A 24,128-nucleotide genomic window follows, 5' to 3' on the forward strand; every position below is an offset into this window, starting at 1 on the left:
CTGTGGTGGCATTAGGCATTAGAGTCATTACATTTAGACCCACTACTCTGACTGTGAGTGTATAAAAGGAGCTACCCCAAGTGACATTACTATCATCTGTGTCTGGTGCACCCTGAAATCAGAAAATGTTATTCTTATTAGATAATCCTTTCACCAAGTTGACAAATTCTACACACGACTTTGACTGTTGTGAGGAATATAAGATGTTCTTGTATTTCATTAAATGCAGGAAATGTGATTTATTATTATGTAAGCAGTAATTTTTTCACCTCATTGTTCTGTAATGCTAAAGATTGGTTGATTATAAAGGTTAAAGGAAAATAACAATCCCAGCTCAAAGGTCACTGTATTGATTTTTATAATGAATTCATGTGGTACTCTATTTTTATGGCTTGGTATGCTGTATGTATGTTTTAGTCTGAACTGAATATTATATACCTACTTATTTATTATTACAAATTAATATACCTCCCCACTACCATCAATCCATATTGATCAAGTATACCTTTATGTAATTGAATGCTCTAATGACTGACTTTGAAAACTAACCATTGTTTATGTTTATACCTGAAATAATTAATTATTCATTAGAAGATACTATGATTTATGCATAGAAAACGTCCCTGGTCTTGAGCTTAACCTTTTTTGTATGACTAATCCATTAGAAGTTGTGACCTGAATTCTATTGTCACAAGATTCAATGTTTTATTGGATACTTGGTTAGTTTATAATAGTCAATGTCAGCATGAAGAAGTAGATGAATGCATCAATTAAAATGCTATATTTTGTAAATGAACGAAAGTGGTTCTCATGTAAGAAACCTTGGTTTAGCATAGTATAGTTGTTCTTTTCCACGTATGTATAGTATATAGGTATTCCATATTTTTATTGAATGGGAAATAACATAGTATAGTCCTTAGGCACAAATGGTTACTCTTATAACATAATGCAATTTGACCTTTGCAACACTGTATAACATGGTATAATCGCTTAAATTTATTTGTTCCAGCCTTTGCATTACTGTAAAACTAACAGTATTTTGTCCCCCAGCTGCCCTCCCAGGACGTTTCTTCCCGCTCTGTGCAAGATCTTCCTGGATGAGTGCGCCCCGGACAATGTGCTCGAGGTCACCGCCCGGGCCATCACCTACTACTTGGATGTCTCAGGTTTGTATCCTTACTTACGCAGCTTATTGTTATATTTCTTGGTGATGGTAGGTAGGTGTTTTGCTGATTTCCTTCTTGGAGCATGTCAGGCTTTAATGACATCACCTCAGAAAATATCAGGCCTCTTTAAATCGATTGCTCTTACTATAGGTTAATATCTTACATAGACCTCTCGAAAGGTCTCCCACTCTGTCTTCAACCAGCGTCTACCAACACAGGCTGATGATGATAACTAAGAATGGTTTCACCTTCCAGCGGAGTGCACTCGGCGCATCGTGGCGATCGACGGCGCGGTGAAGGCGATCTGCAACCGCCTGCTGACCGTGGACCCCAACAACCGCACCAGCAAGGACCTCGCAGAGCAGTGCATTAAGGTGGGTCTAACCACATCTATCCTTATTCATAGTTTTCATAGTCATGGGAAGACCTATTTAGATTTGTAAGTCCGTAAAAGAAGGCGTATCATATCGTATCGTAGCTGGAATATCCTGGATGTTTTTAACAAAACTTGACTGAAGTCTAAACACCAAGATTTCAGAAAGTTTGTTTCTACTGTCGAGACAAAACAAAAAAGTAGCTCAATTTCCCTGAACTTTACTTTCTATAATTTCGTTCAACGCATACCCCAGAATCTAAACCCCTACCCGTGTCCCCCCCAGGTGCTGGAGCTAGTGTGCACGCGCGAGGCGGGCGCGGTGTGGGAGGGCGGCGGGCTGCCGTGCGTGCTGCACTTCATCACGTCGCACGGGACGCACGTGCACAAGGACACGCTGCACTCCGCCATGGCCGTCGTGTCCAGGTGTGTGTCCCCCAGGTGCTGGAGCTAGTGTGCACGCGCGAGGCGGGCGCGGTGTGGGAGGGCGGCGGGCTGCCGTGCGTGCTGCACTTCATCACGTCGCACGGGACGCACGTGCACAAGGACACGCTGCACTCCGCCATGGCCGTCGTGTCCAGGTGTGTGGAAGGCCTTTGTAAAGTTACAGGGAATGAAAAGTCCTGTATAAGCCGTGCGAATAAAGAAACAATCTAAATATGACAGATAATTATCTCCCTTTATATCGCATTTATCATAGCACTATACCCCACTGACGTAATGCCAGCTGTTTCCATTTTGTTTCTAAAACTTATTTCTATCTCATGAAATCTCATCATACAAATTATACGTATTATCATCCTATCATCATCATCGTAAGATTAATTATCAAAAGAGTAGGCTCAAGAATGCTGCCTTGTGGAACACCATTCACATTTCCCTCTCTAACGATTCCCTTCATCCTCAGGGTGTGCGGCAAGATGGAGCCCGGCTCCGGGCGCGTGGACTCGGCCGTGTCGTCACTGTCGTCACTACTACGCCACAGCGACACTCGTGTTGCCGACGCAGCGCTGCGTTGCTTCGCGTCGCTAGCGGATAGGTTTGCGCGCGCGCATACCGACCCCGCGCCGCTGGCTAGGCACGGTTAGTTTGTTGCTATTTGTGACGCTAGATGGCAGTAAAGTATTCATACCTTCTTAGGTATAGTTCAAGTCTCCCCACTCCCTATCCTTAGGTGGAATTTCACCAAACGCTAAACGTATTTAGTAGCCTGTCAAACGTCTGTCAGTCAGTACAAAATGTATTTAATATTTGAGTTAAATACAACTTTACCTACTCACCGAAACTCCAACGAAGTGCAGATTAACCAACCAACAATTACACTTGTACCCTTTTTTAGGGTTCCGTAGCCAAAATGGCAAAAACGGAACCCTTATAGTTTCGTCATGTCCGTCTGTCCGTCTGTCCGTCTGTCCGTCTGTCCGTCTGTCACAGCCGATTTACTCGGAAACTATAAGTACTACAGTGATGAAATTTGATGGGAATATGTGTTGTATGAACCGCTACAAAAATATGACACTAAATAGTAAAAAAAAGAATTGGGGGTGGGGCCCCCCATACATGTAACTGAGGGATGAAATTTTTTTTTTCGATGTACATACCCGTGTGGGGTATCAATGGAAAGGTCTTTTAAAATGATATAAAGTTTTCTAAAAAACATTTTTCTTAAAGTGAACGGTTTTTGAGATATCAGCTCTCAAAGTCGTAAAAAGTATGTCCCCCCCCTCTATTTTTATAACTACATGTGATGCATGCTAATTAACTCTTTCAACGATTTTTGGTTTGATCAAAGTATCTCTTATAGTTTTTGAGATAGGTTGATTTAACTGTAATTTTGGTTTATATTTGCTGCTACGGAACCCTTTGTGCGCGAGCCCGACTCGCACTTGGCCGGTTTTTCATACTTTTAATTTCCTTTCTTTGTTGTTGTCTGGAAGAGATAACTTTTAGTAATAATGTCGCCAAGTACTAATTATTTTGATTTCTATGTTTGTGAAACTATTTCTGCTTGTGTGCAATAAAGAGTATTTTATCTTTACCTTTAATCACCCCGCAGGTCTGATAGAGGAGCTGGTCCGGCGACTCGGCAGCGCGGAGAGCGGCGCGGGCTGCGTGTCCCCGGCCGTGTCCACCACCGTGAGCCTGCTGTGCACGCTGTGCCGCGGCTCCGACCAGGTCACCCACGTACGTGCACTGTAGAGCCCGCTGTAGTCTAGTGGACGAGGCAGCGCGGAGAGCGACTAAAGATTGATAATAATCCGACCGCATGGATTCAATACGCAGAGCACTGAATGATACAAACTGACGGTCGTTCAATGCGTATCGTCAGGACCGATGGTCGCGCACTGACGGTCGGTGAAGCTCTGTAACCGGCGGCCTTAGGTCCTCCACTGTGTTAAGCTGATGATGAAGGCACATACCTTTCATTTAATTCGTTGAGGTCATCTGTCGATCTGGCCAATGGAGTGAGGTGAAAATAGGGCAAGGTACATGCATGCATAGCTGAGAGAGAGATTTAAAGAGCAGAGATTGTATCCAAATCTATTAGTGGATTTGTAACTGGCTTTCGTGGACAGGTAAGGGCGAGGCCCCACTAGTGCGTTGTGGTGTCGCAGCGTCGTCACTGCCATACATTTTTGGGACGTTTGGACGATCGTTCCTTTGGGGCAGCGCGACGCACTGATCGTTATTCACACTAACGCTGCGCCAAATTTCGCGGATCTCATATGAAACTAATAACCTCGAACGTTCTATTCCAGGACCTAGTCCGCCTGGACATCTGCGGCGCCATGGAGGCGTGCGTGTCCGTGGACGAGCGCGCCTGCCTCGAGTGCATGCGCCTGGCCGACCTGCTGCTGGTGCTGCTGTGCGAGGGCAGCCACGCCATACACACGTGAGTTGTTGTGACGTCATCACGAGCCATGGAGGCGTGCGTGTCCGTGGACGAGCGCGCCTGCCTCGAGTGCATGCGCCTGGCCGACCTGCTGCTGGTGCTGCTGTGCGAGGGCAGCCACGCCATACACACGTGAGTTGTTGTGACGTCATCACGAGCCATGGAGGCGTGCGTGTCCGTGGATATAGACTGATACGTTAAAGAGCTGTACTCCGAACCTTCATATTTCGTCTCCCTATTCTCGTGATTATCGAATATGATCTCCCACTCGTCCGATACTATACTACGCATTCGACTTCATGCCAGGTCATGCGGAAAGCAGCTGCCTCCTCTAGACTTTTCGACGCTATGTAGTAAACTTAGGCTATCGGGCAATAGCCCAAGTTAAACCTTAGAACTCCTCATATTTGTGCAACAAAGATAACATTCCTCTCTCCCCGCAGCTCCCCCCCGCGCAAGCCGGCCGCCGCCGCCGCCTCCTCCTCCACCGGCGAGGGTTCTTCCAACACGCGCGGAGACAAGTCGCACAGACAACTCATAGACTGCATCCGGGGGAAGGACACGGAGGCGCTATTATCGGCCGTCTCGAGTGGACAAGTGGATGTCAACTTCACGGACGATGTGGGACAGACGTTGCTGAATTGGGCGGCTGCGTTTGGGACCAAGGAGATGGTCGAGTTTTTGTGTGAGAAAGGTGAGCATTTTACGTGTTTTACTAGTTTTTTGTCGTGTTTATGTTTAGTGAGGAACGCACTTCAGCCATTTGCGGTGACTAATGCGATCGATATGCGTTATGGTTTTAAAAAAATATGAATCTTATGCTTGGAGATTTTTTAATCAGCTGTTTATAGTCCTTCAAATAAGTTCGCTAACTTTTAAGCTCTCACGCTGTCAAAACCAGCCCCGTCTCCGTAAACTTGGTTATGTTTTCTGCATCCATTTCATTACCACACTTCCTTAACCCTTATCTTCAACACCTAACATCCGCTACCTTGACTATTCTGCATCCGTGTCTTCACCACAAATTCCTTAATTTTGACCTCCAATCCCCAACCCTCCAGGAGCGGACGTGAACCGCGGTCAGCGCAGTTCGTCCCTCCACTACGCCGCTTGCTTCGGCCGCCCCGCCATCGCCAAGGTGTTGTTGCGACACGGGGCCAACGCGGACTTGAGAGACGAGGACGGCAAGACGCCGCTGGATAAGGCTAGAGAGAGACACGATCAAGGTGATTATCTAACTCTTTATACCGCTCCGCTATAGCTAAGACAAAGACGGCAAGACACCGCTAGAGAGAGACACGATCAAGGTGATTATCTAACACTATATACCGCCCCGCCATCGCCAAGGTGCTGCTACGGCATGGAGCCAATGCGGACTTGAGGGACGAAGACGGCAACACGCCGTTGGATAAGGCTAGAGAGAGACATGATCAAGGTATGTGATTATTCATAGGAGGCCTATCCAACAGATACCTATGTGGCGAGAAAAGGACGGCAAGACCTGAAAAGATAAGGCTAGGGAGAGACATGACCAACACTAGGTCTTAAACTCCCATCACTAAACTGTGATGGGAAGTTGACACGCAGCCTGTCACTGGGTCTAACCAAGGTCACAAAGGTCTATGTATTTTTTTTCCATTATTCCATTTCTCTAACCCCTTTTTTGGATATGGAAAACATTATCAGCATATTATTATCATGTATTGTTGCGAAAACCGAGCTAGAATGCCGCATTGTTTGAATTCACCATAAAAATCTTATAACAAAAACTCTTTTTTTTAACTTACTCTGTATTTGGAGTGTAAGTACTTAACTTTTACATGCCTTTTCCAGGTCACAGGGAGGTGGCGTGCATCCTGCAGTGCCCGGGCGAGTGGCTGGTGGTGGGGCAGTGCCCGCCCGCCAACCACGACGCCTTCCCGCCCACCGCCGACCAGCAGGCGGCGCCCGAGTTCCTCGAGTGAGTAGTAAACGAAATGGATAGTCCAATGAGAACTCGAAAACACACAGCGCTTGAAACGTGACGCTCCAGTTTAGGATACCTATGACCTGCAATATTACGGGGAATTAACGTGGAATATTACGGGCTGTTTGTTTTGTGTTTGCCGTACCAGTAGCCAAATGTGTTTACCATCTACAACTAAACCTCCCTCCCCAGACGGCTGATCCCAGTATTCTGCGCGCGTTACCTCGCCTCAGTGTCCAGCTCGTCGAAGCGCGCGTGCCTGTCGCTGGTGCGCAAGATGGTGCGCTACTGCCCGCGCAGCCTGCTGCCGCGCCTGCCGGCCCGCGCGGCGCTGGCGCTGAGCCAGCTGCTGGCCGCCGTGCTGCCCCACACTGTGAGTAGACCAGGCTGCAGCAGCCCAGCATGGGGCGCTACTGCCCGCGCAGCCTGCTGCCGCGCCTGCCGGCCCGCGCAGACTGCTGCCGCGCCTGCCGGCCCGCGCGGCGCTGGCGCTGAGCCAGCTGCTGGCCGCCGTGCTGCCCCACACTGTGAGTAGACATCAGTCAGTAGTCAGTTTGCCTAGCATGGGCATAATACGCGGACGTCTACACGTGACAAAAGTTTTCCGTCGCGATCACTTTTGAGGCCGCGCGTTGCTAGTGAGCGCGACGCAAACCGCTTGTCCTAAGCGTCTGGCGCTTCATGCTAGGTATGCAGCTCGTCCAAGCGTGCGTGCCTCGCGTCGCGTACGCAACTACGCATACTCTTACAGGTATAAGGTTTTTCAACCCAGAATCTGAAGTGCATAGACAGAAGGATGTTTAGTTCCAATTTGCAACAAGCACTACGAATAATATTACATATACAAAGTCATGAAGCAATGGCTTCCAGCCCCGATTCTCTATATTATATATTTTTTACCACTTATGTCTCTCAGTAAGCCCCCAAACACACCAGCAGCATACAACTGACGCGTACATTGTGACTGCGCAGGATTACGAGGTGTCAGTGTGGCGCGAGCCGCCGCGCCACCTGCGCAGCCGCTATATCCGCCCCCCGCCGGTAACTCGATGGTGTGATGACGTCACCCATCCGCCATTACACCTCCTTGTGCAAACTGTAACCGCCCGACCTCTTTGTCCACTTGTCCATACAGAAAACGAAAAAATATTGGCGTTCTAAATTCGAAAAATTTTAGCTGGCAGTGTTTTGTTCCTGTTGTGACTTTTTTCTGATTATAATATAACCGACTTCGAATAAAAGAAGGAGGTTTTATTTTCAACTTGTTTATTGAATACAATTCGGTCAATTTGAATAAGAAATTATTAAATGTATGGATTTTAAAACCATAAATCATGGCATGCTGTTAAACTTTCAATTGTTATCTGTATAGCTACTTAAATAAACTCGTTTCGTGAGCTTTTGTTTTGACTAATAAATGCGTAGTCCCTTATAGAGCAGCCATGTTTGATTGCACTCTCTCATATTTTTGTCCCATGAACATATTATTTTAATAATATAAACTCATCACACCATCGAAATTTACTTGCATCCGTTTGATAATTGTCTGATAATACCCCTTACTTCATTCTGATTGTACATTATGAATGTGTGTGTTCAGTTATGAACTTTATGTGTCAAAAAATTTGGCGCGAAACGACTCAATTTGTATTAGGATGTACATAGTTTGAAAAATTAATGTAATGGTATTTTATCAGTGATGTTCCCGTATTGCAACTATGAAATAGTAAAAAAATATTAGATGATCCATAGATTTCGGTCGAATACGTATTTATCCTTAGTTCGATGTGATGTGAGTTAAGCGTACGATTTCAGAGTTAATCCCAAAATTTTAGGTTCTCAGTACGCTGGGTCATGGGTGCGTCATTGATAAAACTCCATACTGTAGACAAAAATCTTTTGACACGATTGTAATGCGCCCCGCAATATACACTACAGGGTGTTGCAAAAAAGCTATACTAAGCCGAAACCTCCGTATGCACCGTATGATACATAGATACAACATGCTGCACACGTAGGTTTCCGCTTAACCTGCCCTTTTTGCAACACCCTGTATAACCCAACCTTCCCCGCAGGACGACGACGACAGCCAACTTATCGCCATCGGCATAGCTGAAGAACTCCTCACGAAGGCCCCAGACGTGTACCTCGAGCAGTTCGCTCGGCTCGGGGTGTTCAGTAAAGTGGAGCAGCTGGCGGCCGCCGCGCCTGAGGAGGAGGCTGCGGGGGAAGCGACGGAGGGGGGGGATGGTGAGTGCTGTATGATGTATGATGGTGAAGGCTAAGCCCCAGTTTCACCATACTCTGTTAGATCATAAAAAGGGATTTGTTGTTGACTTTTGACACATCCGTCAAGAATTTAATAATATGGAGATGATGTATGATTGATGACTTTACAATGTAACAGGGGTGTTAATGATCTAACACACTATGGTGATACTGGGGCTAATGTTAGCACGGAACGACACCGTGTGTTTGTAAACATTATAATCTCAGAGCTCCATATATTTAATTCATAAAAACAAGTAAATCAGTGCTTAGTGTCCGCCAAAATACCTGACAAATCAAGACATAACCTCACCTTGTCTAGTGCAACTAGTGAAATCGAGCCTGTACTCCCATTTTGGACGATATCCTGAACTCAAGGTACACAAATCGGGTCTATTGTTTTCAATTCATTGTGTTTTTGAATTCAAATTACGCATAAACTGCCACAAAACGATATTTTACGAAAATTCATGGTAAACAAATACATACATTGACCAATCAGCTGTTCACAAAACGTCAAGAAACCGATGTTGCCAGAAATAAAAATCAAATAAGGCTGTCACTACACCGGCGATTCATAACTTTTTCGAGTTGCGTTCCATTTCACGAATATAAATTAAATTACATAAACGTTATTCCGTATTCTGAGATTTGATATAAGAGCGAATACCAATATTGTTGGATCCTTTTGGTACTGCTACTCGACAACAGAGGGCACTGAAATATATTAAATAACAAAATTACTGCAACATGACACCAAGCATCCTTATATGTGGTAAATGCCATAAAAAATGTCGAAAGAACGACTATTTACAATGTGCAACTTGTAAACAAATATTATAATAATATATAATATAATAATATCTTTATTAAGTAAAATACATTACACAGTTACTAATAACTAAACTATACTAAGGCTAAAGTAGATGTCTCATAAAAGTTATTGTTTAGCCTCCACTGCCGAACTAGGTAAAAACCTGTATTTCAGCAAGTAGCGCCTCACCCGCCAAAAATGACAAAATAGCCATAGACAAAGGCAAAACTAGACTCGCTAAGTCTGTTTATGTAACTTAAAAAAGTATATTACAGTTACTTATAACTAACATAAAAAAGTAAGAAATTACAGAATTTATTAAATTATAATAAAAAATACTTTAAAGAATTTTGAGAGTTTTGAGAATGTGCTTTCTTGTCTTCACAGAAAATGAGAGTAAGATTAATGTAATATATATTTTGATTATTACTTTTATCAGTGTACGTGTGCAAGAACAACCAGCTAATTAAGTATAATAATTGTAATTTAATTTAAAAGGATCAAAATGTAGGTTAGTGTATTCAACAGTTAAAAACCATACCACAAACATAGCTAAATTACTTCAGAATCTTTAAAAGATCCTCAGTTTCATCGTATGAAAGCGTTAGAAGCCATTTCGTAACAACCTTTTTTAATGAAATTTTATTTAAGCTGTATATGGGAATTAACTTATTAACTTTATTATATAAATATGGGCCGAGAAAAATGAAAAATCTTTGAATGAAGGAAGTGTTGGACTGTTTAGGTAGTACGCTGACAGCATGCTTTCTTCTCTTGTTTAGAATATCAGGGTCGAAGATCAGATTACTGTGCTGTCTTAGCAGTATGTTAAGCACAAATAATTGACGCACAGTGAGCACTTCGCAGGACCGATACAACAGAGTTGTAGGAAAGAGATATGGCCGAAAGGTGGCCACTTTTAAAATCATACGTTGTGCCACCTCAACCGCCTTTATTGCAGTTTTGTGCGCCCCGCCCCATGAAGAAATGCAGTACGTGATAAGAGATTGGCTTAGGGAAAAATAAATTTGTTTCATTCTAATTGGCTCTAAAACATGTCGCAAATTCTTAAAAATATAAATGAGCTTGCGGATTCTTCCACTCAACAGATCAATATGTTTTTTAAAGTTTAAGTTGTGATCAATTATGACACCCAAGTAACGTATTGAGTTAGCTCTTTCCAGTGGCTGGCACGTGCATTCTTCGCCTTCAAATTGGCATAAATGGGAGACGATTTTTTTATCAGCAGTTGGTTGGCCAGTTTTAGTAATTGAAAAAGTCAAATACTTGGTCTTGCTTATATTCAGACTCAGGATATTAGCAGAAAGCCATTTATTAACCAAGCTAAATCCATTTTGGGCAGCATGGAAAGTCTCACTCCAGGTATCAGCAGCAAAAACGAGAGCGGTGTCATCCGCGTAAGAGATAATCTTACCCTGAGAAAGTCTGAGAGATAGAAGATCGTTGATGTAGATAAGAAAAAGGGTAGGTCCTATTATGCTGCCCTGTGGTACTCCAAAGGTTATGGGTAGGAAAGAGCTAGAGTAATTATCTATACGGACACATTGCTGTCTATTGGAGAGATAATCCGAGAGCAATTTCAATTGAACTCCTCTAATTCCCACAGCTTCTAGTTTATGTATGAGGATGGGGACAGACACCGTGTCAAAAGCCTTGGCCAAGTCAAGGAAAATCGTGATACATTTCTTACTGTTATCGATTCTTTCAGAAATAAACTCTGTGAGTGTGTGTACTGCATCATCAGTTGATCTTTTCGCTCTAAACCCAAACTGATTTTCAGAGATTATATTATTTTGTTCCAAATAATTGATAAGCCGAACATTAATAATCTTTTCTAGAAGTTTTGAAAAAGCGGGTAGAATAGATATTGGCCTATAGTTTTCAACCCGGTGTCTATCACCACCCTTATGAATAGGACGAACTTCAGAGATTTTCAAGACATTAGGGAAAATACCCAGCACAAGACACATGTTGAAGATAAATGTTAGAGGAGGAACAAGAAAGTCCCTGTACTGCTTAAGTAGCAAATTCGAAATTTTATCCCAACCAACAGAGCAGTTATTTTTTAACCCCATTATCAGTAACTCAATCTCTTTCTCGTCAGTATTATGAAGAACAAAGGAATTGCAGTTATAACATTCCTTAAGTGACTCTATTGGTTGTTTTTTACGTATTTTTAAATTTGTTTCAGCTAGTAATTTACCTATATTTGCGAAATAATTGTTAACACTGTTCACAGAGGTTTGAGGGGAATGGTAAAGAGACAGTAATTCTTTTGCTGTTGTTTTAATTTTAGTAGTGTTAGTAATTTTTTTTATGGCTTCCCAAAGTTTTTTGTTATTATTTTGTGCATTATTTATTTGTTCTTTATCATACGATCTTTTTAGCTTTTTAATTATGTTATTACAATAGTTTCTGTACCGCTTATAAATTAGTTTAAGAGTATCATTATTAGGTGATTTGTTTGACTTTTTATGTAGCTTATCTCTATTCCGAATACAGCGCAAGAGACCTGGGGTAATCCAGGGTTTAATAATTTGTTTACGTTTTGGAAGAGTTATTGTTTTAGTATTATTTTCAATTGCTTTATTTATAGATTCAGATAGGTATTTCATAGATATGTTAGGGTCAGTAGATTTATAAATAAAATCAACGTCAATGCCTAAAATGTCCTTGGACAATCCTTCGTGATTTATTTTGGTGCACGTTGATGTAGAAATACTTCGTTCACTTTTTCGTGTTAAAGAGAAAAATACACACTTATGATCAGTAACCGTACTTTGTGGTACAATAACAAGAGATGGTTTTTTAGTTTTTAGCATGACATGATCGATGCATGTTCCTGACTCGTCACGTGTAATTAGCGTGTGTGCGGGCAATAGACCATGAAAAGCAGCCAAAGTCAAATATTCATCTGATAACGAATCTTTCTTATTCTGGTTAATAGCGATATTAATATCACCTATAACGCTGATATTGCTACAAGACGACACTGTAGTCAGTGTATCATCTAAAGACCGCAAGAAATTGTCAATTTTTTTGTACGATGGTGATCTGTATATGCTAAGGATTGCAGTATCCTTGCCTATTTTAATAACAAGACAATTACCATCCTGAAACACTGGTTCTACTACAGTAAAGTCAATGCAACTCCTGACATATATCACAACTCCATCATTTTGGAGTTTATTATTTGTAGTTCTGAAGCATGAATATCCTATCAATGACGGTAAAACAGGTGCACAAGATAGCCAGCACTCTGTTAGAATTATAACATCGCAGTTTATATTAAGCCTCGTTAGGAGTAATTCGAAATCAGGGAAATTACAGTTAATACTTCGTATATTTTGAGTGAGTACCTTAATAGAATCTTTTGTGTGTGGGAGTTTTAGGTAACATTCTTCAACATCACATTCAAATGCGTTAGATACAGAAACATTGTCAAGATCTTTGCTTATGTTAATATTATCGGAATTACCGAACTTTTAAGAGAATGGTAATTTGTTTGAATGAGTGACAAAAAATATGGTAAATGGAAAGAGGTATGATTTTTAATACAAGAGATCCCTGTAGAAATACTTTTGTGGGTGAATGCATGAAATATATTTTATACACTGAACTTGCATTTGTATTGATTGATTCAGTAGTGACTAGGAAAAATGATTTAGGTTTTAAAATTGAGCATAAGACAGAAAAACACATTGACATGAGACATATAACATTGATATTTAGCACTAACGGTACGCAGAGCCAAAAACAGTAGGTAGTGTATCCTAGTCATTCTTTTTTGTTGAGTTTCTCAATGTCTTCCTCAGTGCTGATACGCAGCTGGGGAGACTTTTCATCTTTCCTCAAATATACAACTCCGTGTGTAGTCCAACAGAACATGTAATTGAAGTTTTTTTGGAAATTTCTAGCCAAGTGAAACAATCTTTGGGTCTTATGTGTTAGCGTTTCCGACACATAAACTGGTTTCATGGGGGTTTCCAGCTTCAGATGAGAGGTATTAAGTTTTTCCCCTGGTTTCTTGTTTTTGTTAAATGCTTTTACCGCTTTGATTATTTTTTCCTTTTTCAAAACTGTTGTAAATTCAGTTATTATCGGATTGGATGAATCTTTGGTATTGATACGATACACATCCTTTATCTCAGACTCCTTTAAATTCAAGTCCATTGCTTGAGCCATATTTTGGACTATGACACAGAGGCCTTCCTTTGTCTCGGCTTGGGTTCTCGGAACGTTTCGAATCTCGATGCCCGTTGCACGATTTTTCCGTTCCATACTTTCCAACTTTTCTTCCATCTGCCTAATAAGACGCTTGTCCAGGCTTTTTTCGGTCTCCAGAGCCGAGATTCGCATCAGAAAATCGTCATATTTGGTGGACATAAATTCTATGTTTTTGACCATCTCGAGATTTTCTTCTCTCAATTTATCAATAGTCGTTTGCAGACTACGAAAACGAACATCTTGTTCGCTCGAAAGGTCGGAAAACATGCCTTTAATAAGGACCATTACATCCTCGTCGTCATCCTGTAACTTCCTTTTTTTGCGCTCTTTGACGCTAGTAGAAAGAGTAGGCAGGTCGGGAGCAGATCCGGAGTGTCTCGACAGAAACCGTTCATCCAGATTAGATACAGAGGACGTTAACGATGGATCTTTATCAGAAGACTTCTTTTTTGTTGCTTTGAGCGGAGAACGGTTGATAGGCATGGTGCTAATAAATCCGCAATGTTAGAAAAAAATAAAAAAGTATCTTGGGCTCCACCGGGGCTTGAACCGCCGACCTCCTTCTCACGGAGTCGCTCTGTTAACGGCTATACCAGCGGAGATTACTTTATCGCTACGAAAAATCGCTATGGGTTCGACAGCTTAGATTAGAACGTCGTCACTGTTGAGTCTCAAGGTCGACCAGTATTTGTAGACAGCTTGACGACTCACTTCACTTGCCAATGATACCCACACGTTAACGAATAGTTGCGATTAGGAATTCACTTATTAATTCACTTGAATAACACGGTTTTGATTGTTTAAGGCACAGTAATATGTAGCAGAATCTCACTATTAGCGAATTAGATTGAGATTTAAGACTTTATGGTCGATTTAAACCATTTAATGAATTCTTTATTAAGACAATCACAGAAACACGTCCGTTCGCCAACGATGCCGGGGCGGGGGGGAAATTTATGTCTATAGATTGGCAAGTTTCTTGGCGACCCTCCTTGCGGGGTGAAAGACGCGGAGGGGACGAGGTACCCAAGACGACAGCGGGTAGCGGGAGGGGCAGCGGTGAAGGGCAACGCGTGCACTGTATGTCATTGTTACGGCAGTCTCGGCCGCGCAGCCGAGGCGGCCACATGTCTTATATAGTCTGTCATAATTTGAGTGCGACCCACATGAGATCATTGATCCTGAGACCATTAGTCTTAGGATGAGTGTTGAGGCCTTTTTAATATTATCATTATATTATTATTAGGTATCTATAATTCGTCAACAAAATAACGTCAAAAACAACAAATCGTATAATGTCTCAATATAGGGGCTTCTTGTAGAACAGCGTACCGGATCAGTCATGCTACGCGGCTAAAGGTTGGTACTGCGCAGTCAGATACGAAAAAGTAAACAACAAAGACGAAGAGTCCATATGACAGTGCGTCAGTTGTCAGTTCTTGTAACTAGGAAAGCAACCAAAATTTATGTGATTTAATGAAAGTAATTAATGAGCAAAACACAGAGAAAAATTACAAAATTAATGAAATTTTGAAAGAAAATGGTCATATCGTGCTTCGCCTACCCCCATACCACCCGGAATTAAATCCTATTGAACTTGTGTGGGGGTACGTGAAAGGCGAGCTCGCAAGAACGTCGATTGACTCTAACTTAGATAAAGAGATAAAAGACTTTGAGTTGTTTTTCTCTAATTATTCGCCTGAAAAGTGGAGAAATTGTGACGACCATGTCATAAAAAATTAAGACGAATATTATAAATCTGATAGAGTATTTGACGATGTATTGGACAGGTATGTTATTGTTTATTTATAATTTAATGTAAATTAAACATAAAATATTATAGGTGTACACTGAACTAATATGACTGGCGTACTCTAGTACATTATACTTTAAAGTAGGTATAATGTTTTTTGGTTTTTGTCTTAGATTTATAATTGAAGTTAATGAAAACGATGATGAAGATGAGGATGACGACGACGATGAACAAGTTCAAACAGAGAGTGAACATGAAAGTGACATGGAAATTGATTTATAAAATAAAACACTTTTAAAAAATAAATTCAAATTGGTAGATATTCTGAAGGTAAACATCCAAATTTTAATGCTGTCAAACTATAAATTTTAAGCTAAATATGACATTTACGGGAACAGTCATAGAATAAAATTTTACTTACGTCAGAAATAGTTACAAGCTATCGCGAGATTAATCCGGGCACACTTTTCTACGTGTGTAGCATGTCGTGCTACCTCGCCCCCGCCACTTCTTTCACCCCGCAAGGAGGGTCGCCAAGTAACTTGCCACAGTATAGATGACTGCTCGAATATGTCTAGAAAATTATATATGATTATGGAATCAGCTAAGAGACTAGGATGGAAGTGCACGAAATGCATTCAAAAGTCAAGTACCCCTATTTCAAGAAGACCTACACATTCTACATCCCTTAAAATTAAAACAGCTACTTCCACTGTCACACAGATGTCCTGCACTCCTGTAATCCATGAAAACGTAACCCAGCGTAGGAAAGAAATCGTAAACATTCCGACAGAAAATTCTTTCGAATCCTTGTCAGACTCTATTGATTCCAAAAGTGAAGATGAATGCAGCTCAAATAATAGGCATATTCAAAACAATAATTGGACATCAAGCATTTCGAAAAGTAGAAGTTGCCCAGAACTACATAACATAAGAATAAAAAATGAACTAGAAAAACTTATAGAAAAAGTATCTAGCCTAGAAATACAACTGAAATCAGCTGAAAAAGAAATAGAAACAATGCTATCAGAAAATTTTAATTTGAAAAATGAGGTCACGAGATATAAAAATAAAGTTGACCACCTTACAAAGTTATGTCTCACATCAAACAATGATACTAAAAAGGAAAAAAAAAGGAAGTGCAAAAAGAGTAATAAAACAATGCCTAACCTATTCTCAGACTGTTCTATTGATTTACTGGAGGAATCAGTCATTTCGGAGGGCGAACCGAGGTCTCCGATCAGCGTCAATGGATCTCACGCAAAACTGAATCGAGCTAAAGTACAGAAGGATGCCTGCTCAGAGCCTAAGCAGACCTACACCAAAGTCAAATTATGCATTCTAAGCAACAGCACACAGAGTGGAGCTTGTGATGTATTGGACAGTACATTTAATTCAACGAAATACACATACTGTCATTACAGAAACACGAACGCAAAACTCGAAGCACTCCTAGCAAATATTGATAAGAAAGTTGAGGGATTTACAATGTCTGATTTCTGTGTTTTAATGATTGGAGAGACTGATTTTCTCAGTACCAATAACTATGTACAACTCGTCACCACTCTAAGACAAACAATATTAGAACTTGCTCATACTAATTTCATAATATGTTTACCTACTTACATTTGTGGAGCTGGATTATATAATTGTAGAGTCGAAACTTTCAACAATCTTATGTGTCTTGATGTATTGACGCATAACTACGCAATACTGTTTGATACCAACCATGACCTAAAGTATAGCATGTTTTCAGAACGCACAGGCAGATTGAACTTTTACGGGCTACAGAATATATGTAAAAACCTCAATGAAATCATCTCACCACTGATAGAACAATCACACTCTCTACATATAAAACACATCGAGAGAGGTGGAACATCCTGTACCAATACTAAGAGCTTAAAAATACAAGTAAACAGGCAATCTCAGTTTTTTCTCGTATAAACACATACATATTCTTCATCAAAATATTGCATCTTTAATTAAAAAAAGCGATGTGCTATCAATCTACCTCGAAGAATTAGAAGAGAACAATAAACCTATCGATATTTTATGCATCACCGAGCATTTTATGCTTTCGGAACATGAAAAACTTTTGTGTATTCCAAATTTTAAACTCACCACTAGCTATTGTCGGGATAAAAAACGAGGGGGGAGTTGTATACTAATAAGGAAGGGTCATAACTACAAAGTATTAAATGAGATTAATAGTCTTTCGATTAAGTATATTTTTGAGTGTTGTGCCATCGAATTGTTGGAGCATAATATTGTCATAGTATGTATTTATAGGACACCCACCAAGAATTCAAAAAAGATAGGTATTTTTTTTGAAAGATTAGATCTAACTTTACAAAAGTTAACAAAAAATAATAACACAAAAATTATATTGTGCGGTGACTTCAATATCGATATTCTTAAAAAAAATAATCACTCTCACGAATTTGAAAACCTGATCCTTAGGTATAACTTAAGACTAGAAATTAGAGAACCTACAAGAATTAGCAGCAAAACATGCCTTGACAACTTTGCACACAACATTAAAGGCAGTATGGGAGAAGTAATCGAATATGGACTGTCCGATCATACAGCCCAGCTTCTGAAATGTCCAGTAAAAAAAACCTATACTCTAAAGTTTTGGTACATAACACGTCGAGACTACTGCAATGAAAATTTAGAAAAATTTAAAAAATATATAGATAGTCTTTCTTTTTGTGACGTCTACGACTCTAACGACACTAATACTGCCTATAATAAATTTATTGAAACCTTTAAACTCTTCCATGACCTTTGTTTTCCGTTGAGAAAAATAAAAATTTCTATTAGAAAAAAACAGAAGTGGATCTCTGAAGGTATTAAAAAGTGTAGTAAAATAAAAAGAAAACACTTAATAATAATAATAATAATAATAAAAACGTTTATTCCGTGCCATCGCACACACACAGAAAAAAAAAAGAAAACATAATGAAAAACAGTAATCATCACGACCCATTAAAAACAGTAATAAATGAACACAAAGACCTTATGACTAAACAAAAGAAATAGATGAGAGGATATGTGTGCGTTGTCTGGCACCGAAACGGACGGCGGCTCAGCTAAGGCGGTAGAAGATAATATATTACCTACTACCGCGCTGATTTTCAGCCGCTTCCCTTTATGATGCCACTGACTATAAATAAAAACTAAAAACTATAAACTAAAACTATGGCAAGTGCACGGCCGGCAGCTGTGAACCAAGGTCACCCGGGGTACTTCACACGCATAAGCGGTTCGTGTTTTCAGCGGCCCCGAGTGCCTCACGCGGCTGTAAAAGGCTTTCAGTGCCTACGCTGCCGCCGTGCTGCGCCCACACTGTGCCATAAACTGTAAATAAATATATGATTGGAATTAAATAAATATATGACTTATGGGCATACCGAACGCATCCCACCACACAAAACAAAATGACCCTCACATCCTATTCGAAAAGATTCAAGAAAGTTGTGCAATATACTCAAAGGACTCAAAACAACCATTACATAAACTCAGCTAAATGCAAATCAAGGGCAGTATGGCAAACCATAAACAAGTATAAAACCAGCAATATAAAAGAAAACATAACAAATATTCTTCACCACCAGGAAATTATCACAGATCCGTATAGAATTGCCAATGCCTTCAATGATTTTTTCATTGATGAACCGCAATTAAATACATCTCAATCTATTCATGAAAACTATAAACTTGACAGTAGGCCAAATACCTTCTTTATGGCACCTAACTTACCCACTGACATACTTAAAATAATAAAAAACTTGAATAACACGAATAGCGTAGGTTATGATGACATATCTACCTCAGCAATTAAAGTAGTAGCCGAAGCCATATCATTTCCACTGAGTCATATTATCAACTTAAGCATAACAGAAGGAGCTTTCCCAACTAAATTGAAAACTACGATTATAAAACCTATACACAAAAAAGAAAATAAAGAGTTGATGAAGTATTATCGCCCAATAGCACTAATAAGTATATTCTCAAAGATTTTTGAAAAATCCTACTACAACTCACTTTATAAATACCTAGAAAAGTTCAATATCTTAGTTAAAGAGCAAACCGGTTTCCGTAAGAACGTGTCTATAAATATGGCTTTCTATAAATTTTTACAAAAAACCCTCTACAACATGGACAAGAAAAAGACCACTTGCGCCGTTTTAATGGACATGAAAAAGGCGTTCGATTTGGTTGATCATAGAATTCTTCTGAATAAACTTGAGGCTTACGGAATACGAGGTAATACTTTGAAACTGCTAGAATCTTATCTAAGCGGCAGAAACCAACTGGTGGAAGTAACACAAATTGATTTGCAAACAAAGCATGAAATAAAGTACCAGTCTAAACTAAGAACTATTAATCGCGGGGTGCCTCAAGGTAGTACATTGGGCCCACTTCTGTTTCTGCTCTATATCAACGATTTTCCCTCCTGCGTAAAATATCCAATGGTCCTCTTTGCCGACGATAGCACTCTCATAGTAGAAGGCAACGATTCAAAAAAATACGAGAGAGATATAAATGAATCTCTACAAAAGATTAGTGAATGGCTGGAAAAAAATTCCCTTATTTTAAGCGCAGAAAAAACTAAATTGATGCATTTTTATCAAAGAATAATACCATCCCCAGTAAATGTTACCTGCTTGGGAGTACCAATAGAAACCACAAATGTTGCACGTTTCCTTGGTTTGATGATTGATAGCAATTTAACATGGAGGGCTCATATAGAGCATGTCTGTAAAAGACTAAGTCGGTCTGCCTATGCTCTTCGGAAACTAACACAAGTAGTTGATATAAGTACAGTTATTGCCTACCACGGATATGTAGCTTCCATAATTCGCTATGGCATTATATTCTGGGGAAACTCTACAAACAAAGACATTTGTTTTAAAGCTCAAAAAAAATGCCTCAGATCGATGTTTAGACTCAAACAAACTGATTCTTGTAAACCATATTTTATTAAGTACAAACTTTTAACTCTACCATGTCTATTTATTCTTGAAATGACAATGTTTATTAAATCAAATCCAAACCTTTTTAAAACTATGACATGTGTGAATAATAGGCAAGGTCGCGATAGGGATAGGTTATACACGGAGCCATCTAACACCACCTTGCTACGAAAGAGCTTCATCTGTCTAGGACCTAAGATATATAATAAGTTGCCAGAGTCTATAAGAAAACTTGAAATAACTAAATTTAAAACTACACTGACATCAATCCTTCAAATTAAATGTTATTATTCAATTCAACAATACCTCAATGACCAGACATCTTTTTATCTTGACTAGCCTATTATTTTGTTATTTTTTTTTTAATTGAATACTATTTTATGAACCTTTGACTTGTGTGATATTTTATATTTTATTATTTTTTTTAAATTATTGTGATTTTTTGTATATTTTTTTCCAATATTTGTCAATTTATAAATTCTTTGTAAATAAATTTGTACGCCAAAAGTATGGTAAAACATAGAGAAACTAACAATTTATATTTAAGACCATTGTATTACTAACCTATGTTTACAAATAAATACTTTGACTTTGACTTTGACATTATCAGCTAGTTAACGTAAAGTGGGCCCAACCCGGGGAGCGCAACAAGAATCTGTCGGCGGCTTTTCTTATCCAGAAAGGGTGGCATGTGTGACACGAATGCACTATCTAAATCTGTGCATCAAATATTGCACTTGAATACCAAAAACTTTATTGTTTATTGCTATCCAAAATTATATATTATTTTTTAAAGTCAATAGGGAGATGGATGCCACCTCGTTTTGAACTTTAACTTTCTGTAAAAACGAATAGAAAATGTTGTACTTTAGAGGTAGACAGAAAGAAGTCCACTTTTTGGTGTCTCTTTTTTATACTTATGTGATAGAACTCATTGACGCGATCTCAAAAGAGTAAAAAAAAGTTTTTCCTTAAAAGTGGACTCATTAGAGCAGGGATGCACAGACTTATCAAGACTAGGGGCCGCTCGGACAAATTATGAACTGATGGCGGGCCGCCAGAAGTATATGTAATTAAAGACAAAAAATAATTGATAATAATGTTAAAATTGAAGAATAATTGATTTATTTTGAAGCGTGGCATAGTGCTTACAATCTTTTTTTATTTATTCGGCTTAAATTTTCATGTAAAACTGCTTCCAAACATTCGTTTGCAAGGCGTTTTCTATTTTTTGACGATTTCGTATGAAAATTTAGTAGTTTAGTCACATTATTATAGGTACAACCAAATAAGCTGGCACATTTTCAGAGCAGAGTTTATACCCAACTCTTTGTATTTTTAGTTCAGCATTTTTCTTTCGTGAAATTTGTTGCGTAAATCTTGGTCGTTTTGAATGTTGATAATTTTAACTGCATTATCAGGATTTTTAAGTTCCTGGACATCCCTTTGCTTTTCTGTCAGAAAAATTCAAATAACTAATATATGTAGGTACTTACTAAATTAAGAGATCGTTCCAGTGTCAATTCAGGACTTATAGCCACCTTATTTCTGTATAATACAATAAATTCTATATTCGCTTTCGATGTCATCAAGGAGTGCTTTGAATTGCCTGTGATTGAGTACTTTTCGAACATATCTATTTAGAATCAAATATTTTTCGAATGTACGAGAGTATTATTTTTGCTGTTGGCGGGCCACTAGTATTCGATCGGCGGGCCGCACGCGGCCCGCGGGCCGCGGTCTGTGCATCCCTACATTAGAGTATTGTACTATCGCTTATTAAAGATTAATAAACTTTTAACCCCTCAGCAGCGGTCCCCGAAGACGCGACCTCCCTGCTCAGCGGCACGGCCTACACGTGGGGCTCCTGGGCCCTCTGCCGCGGCCGCGACGCTCTCTACGTGTGGTCGGACGCGGCGGCGCTGGAGCTCAGTGCCGGGAGCAACGGCTGGTTCCGCTTCCTGCTAGATGGGAAATTAGCTACGATGTATTCGAGTGGCAGTCCGGAGCACCAGACTGATAATTCCGGTGAGTGGTTGCTTTAAAAGCTAGTTGGTAAGATGTTGCTGCGCAAAATGCGATTTTTGGGCTCTATGTCGCTGCCGCGACTCTCTCTACCAGACTGCTTACTCGGGTGAGTGGTTGAGGCCTTAAGGCTGTCACTAAAGCTGGAAGAAAATCAGAATCTGTCAAATCTAGTGAGGGGGGGTTGAGGTATGCGGGGCGTTCTACGGACAATGACATGAAATTTTAACATAGTACTCGAAAACATAAAAGTGAAGACATGCCACTTTGTTAAAAATATACTAAGTAAGTAATATTGTTTTGTGATACGAAAATATTTATTTTTATTTGAAAGTATTTTTAATATTTAATAATTAATTATATATAAAGTCGTACCCGTGCCGATATTTATACAGGTTGTTGCAAAAAGGGTTTAATACTATGCCGAAACCTACGTGTGCAGCATGTTATTGATGTTATTTCTAAGCCAGGAAATGAAATCAGAATGTAAAAAAATCGCGAAAATATTATCAGAGTTTAATAGTTCAGGGTGTTGTATTAAACTCTGCCCCCGTGTAATAAAAAAAGTATAGTTAGCCGAAAGGGCGTTACTCAGGCGTCACTCTGAAAAACTTTTATCCTACGTAATTTTTTATATTCATGAAAAAAACGGTTCTTCATATAATATTTTTTTGGTCACGTGACCTTTTAGTTAGACGACCTGTTTTTTTTTGGTGTTTCAAAAGCAGAACAGTAGTTTGCAGAACTCTGCATATACAGGGTGTCACAAAAGGTTACGTAGCTGGCAAAGGGATATGGGGAGGTCACCAGAAAAATAATAACATGTAAGTACCCCCGCAAGGGAGTACATTAGTACAAGGCGAGAGTGTGTATTTTTTTTTTAAGTACTTATGTGTATTTGGGATATGATAGAAATAATATTTTTGTTTCTTAAAAACCAAAAAATTTACACCTTGCTGCGCTCTTTTGCTCACTGTAAGTACACCTACAAATATTGCTGTATTAAAAAAAACGGTTTTGTTATAACGATTATAAAAAAAAAGTTATTTTCATGTCAAGGAGTCATTTACCTAATTACGATTTCACTCAACAGCAGGTGAACTGAAAAAATAAGTTCTAGTTCTATCATCACTTTAGATCGCAAACATTGTAACTCCACTTTTCTCGGCGAAAAGTACTCTTTGGTGTCAATAGAAACGTTTTTTGAATTCACATGTTTTCCTCTTTATTCGAAAAAAAAAAATGTATTCCGCATTTTACCATTTGTTTTCCTCTAAACCCCAAACCGTGATTTTTAAACAAGAAAACTTAGTAATTATACCCTTTATTCTCATATACAACGTGCGATGTAGGCGAACGTGAACGAAAACTATGCAATAAGCCTTTGTTTTTATTACTACTTTAGTAAATTACAATAACATACTCAACAATGTTAATTTTTTTTTGCAATGTTATGTTGTTAAATTAAGATCTAATATTTTATTAACATGAAGTTACTTTCAACTTTTTTTTGCATCTATGCGTCGAATCACAGCATGACGGCTGCTGCAGCTTCCTGCTGTCCTGTCCTCCAACCAATCCCACCAGTACTGCAGGTTGCGTCGAATACGAGCCATTCTCTTCGACTTGACAAGACAGGT

At 39.6% G+C, this 24,128-nt stretch overlaps 1 protein-coding gene across 1 annotated transcript in view; it reads left to right on the plus strand.

The window, feature by feature from the left end:
* LOC125488511 (E3 ubiquitin-protein ligase Ufd4-like) overlaps positions 1 to 24,128 on the plus strand; it is a 54,837-nt gene that overhangs the window by 184 nt on the left and 30,525 nt on the right. Inside the window, exons 2-15 of the mRNA XM_048624487.1 lie at positions 1,051 to 1,166; positions 1,422 to 1,540; positions 1,826 to 1,921; positions 1,981 to 2,120; positions 2,447 to 2,622; positions 3,596 to 3,723; positions 4,299 to 4,334; positions 4,467 to 4,564; positions 4,876 to 5,126; positions 5,494 to 5,658; positions 6,266 to 6,392; positions 6,591 to 6,771; positions 8,474 to 8,648; positions 22,273 to 22,491. Coding sequence (XP_048480444.1) covers positions 1,051 to 1,166; positions 1,422 to 1,540; positions 1,826 to 1,921; positions 1,981 to 2,120; positions 2,447 to 2,622; positions 3,596 to 3,723; positions 4,299 to 4,334; positions 4,467 to 4,564; positions 4,876 to 5,126; positions 5,494 to 5,658; positions 6,266 to 6,392; positions 6,591 to 6,771; positions 8,474 to 8,648; positions 22,273 to 22,491 — 2,027 coding nt within the window. The remainder of the gene's footprint in view (positions 1 to 1,050; positions 1,167 to 1,421; positions 1,541 to 1,825; positions 1,922 to 1,980; positions 2,121 to 2,446; positions 2,623 to 3,595; positions 3,724 to 4,298; positions 4,335 to 4,466; positions 4,565 to 4,875; positions 5,127 to 5,493; positions 5,659 to 6,265; positions 6,393 to 6,590; positions 6,772 to 8,473; positions 8,649 to 22,272; positions 22,492 to 24,128) is intronic.

Source organism: Plutella xylostella, chromosome 12, assembly GCF_932276165.1.
Source record: "Plutella xylostella chromosome 12, ilPluXylo3.1, whole genome shotgun sequence".
Classification (NCBI taxonomy): Eukaryota; Metazoa; Arthropoda; class Insecta; order Lepidoptera; family Plutellidae; genus Plutella; species Plutella xylostella.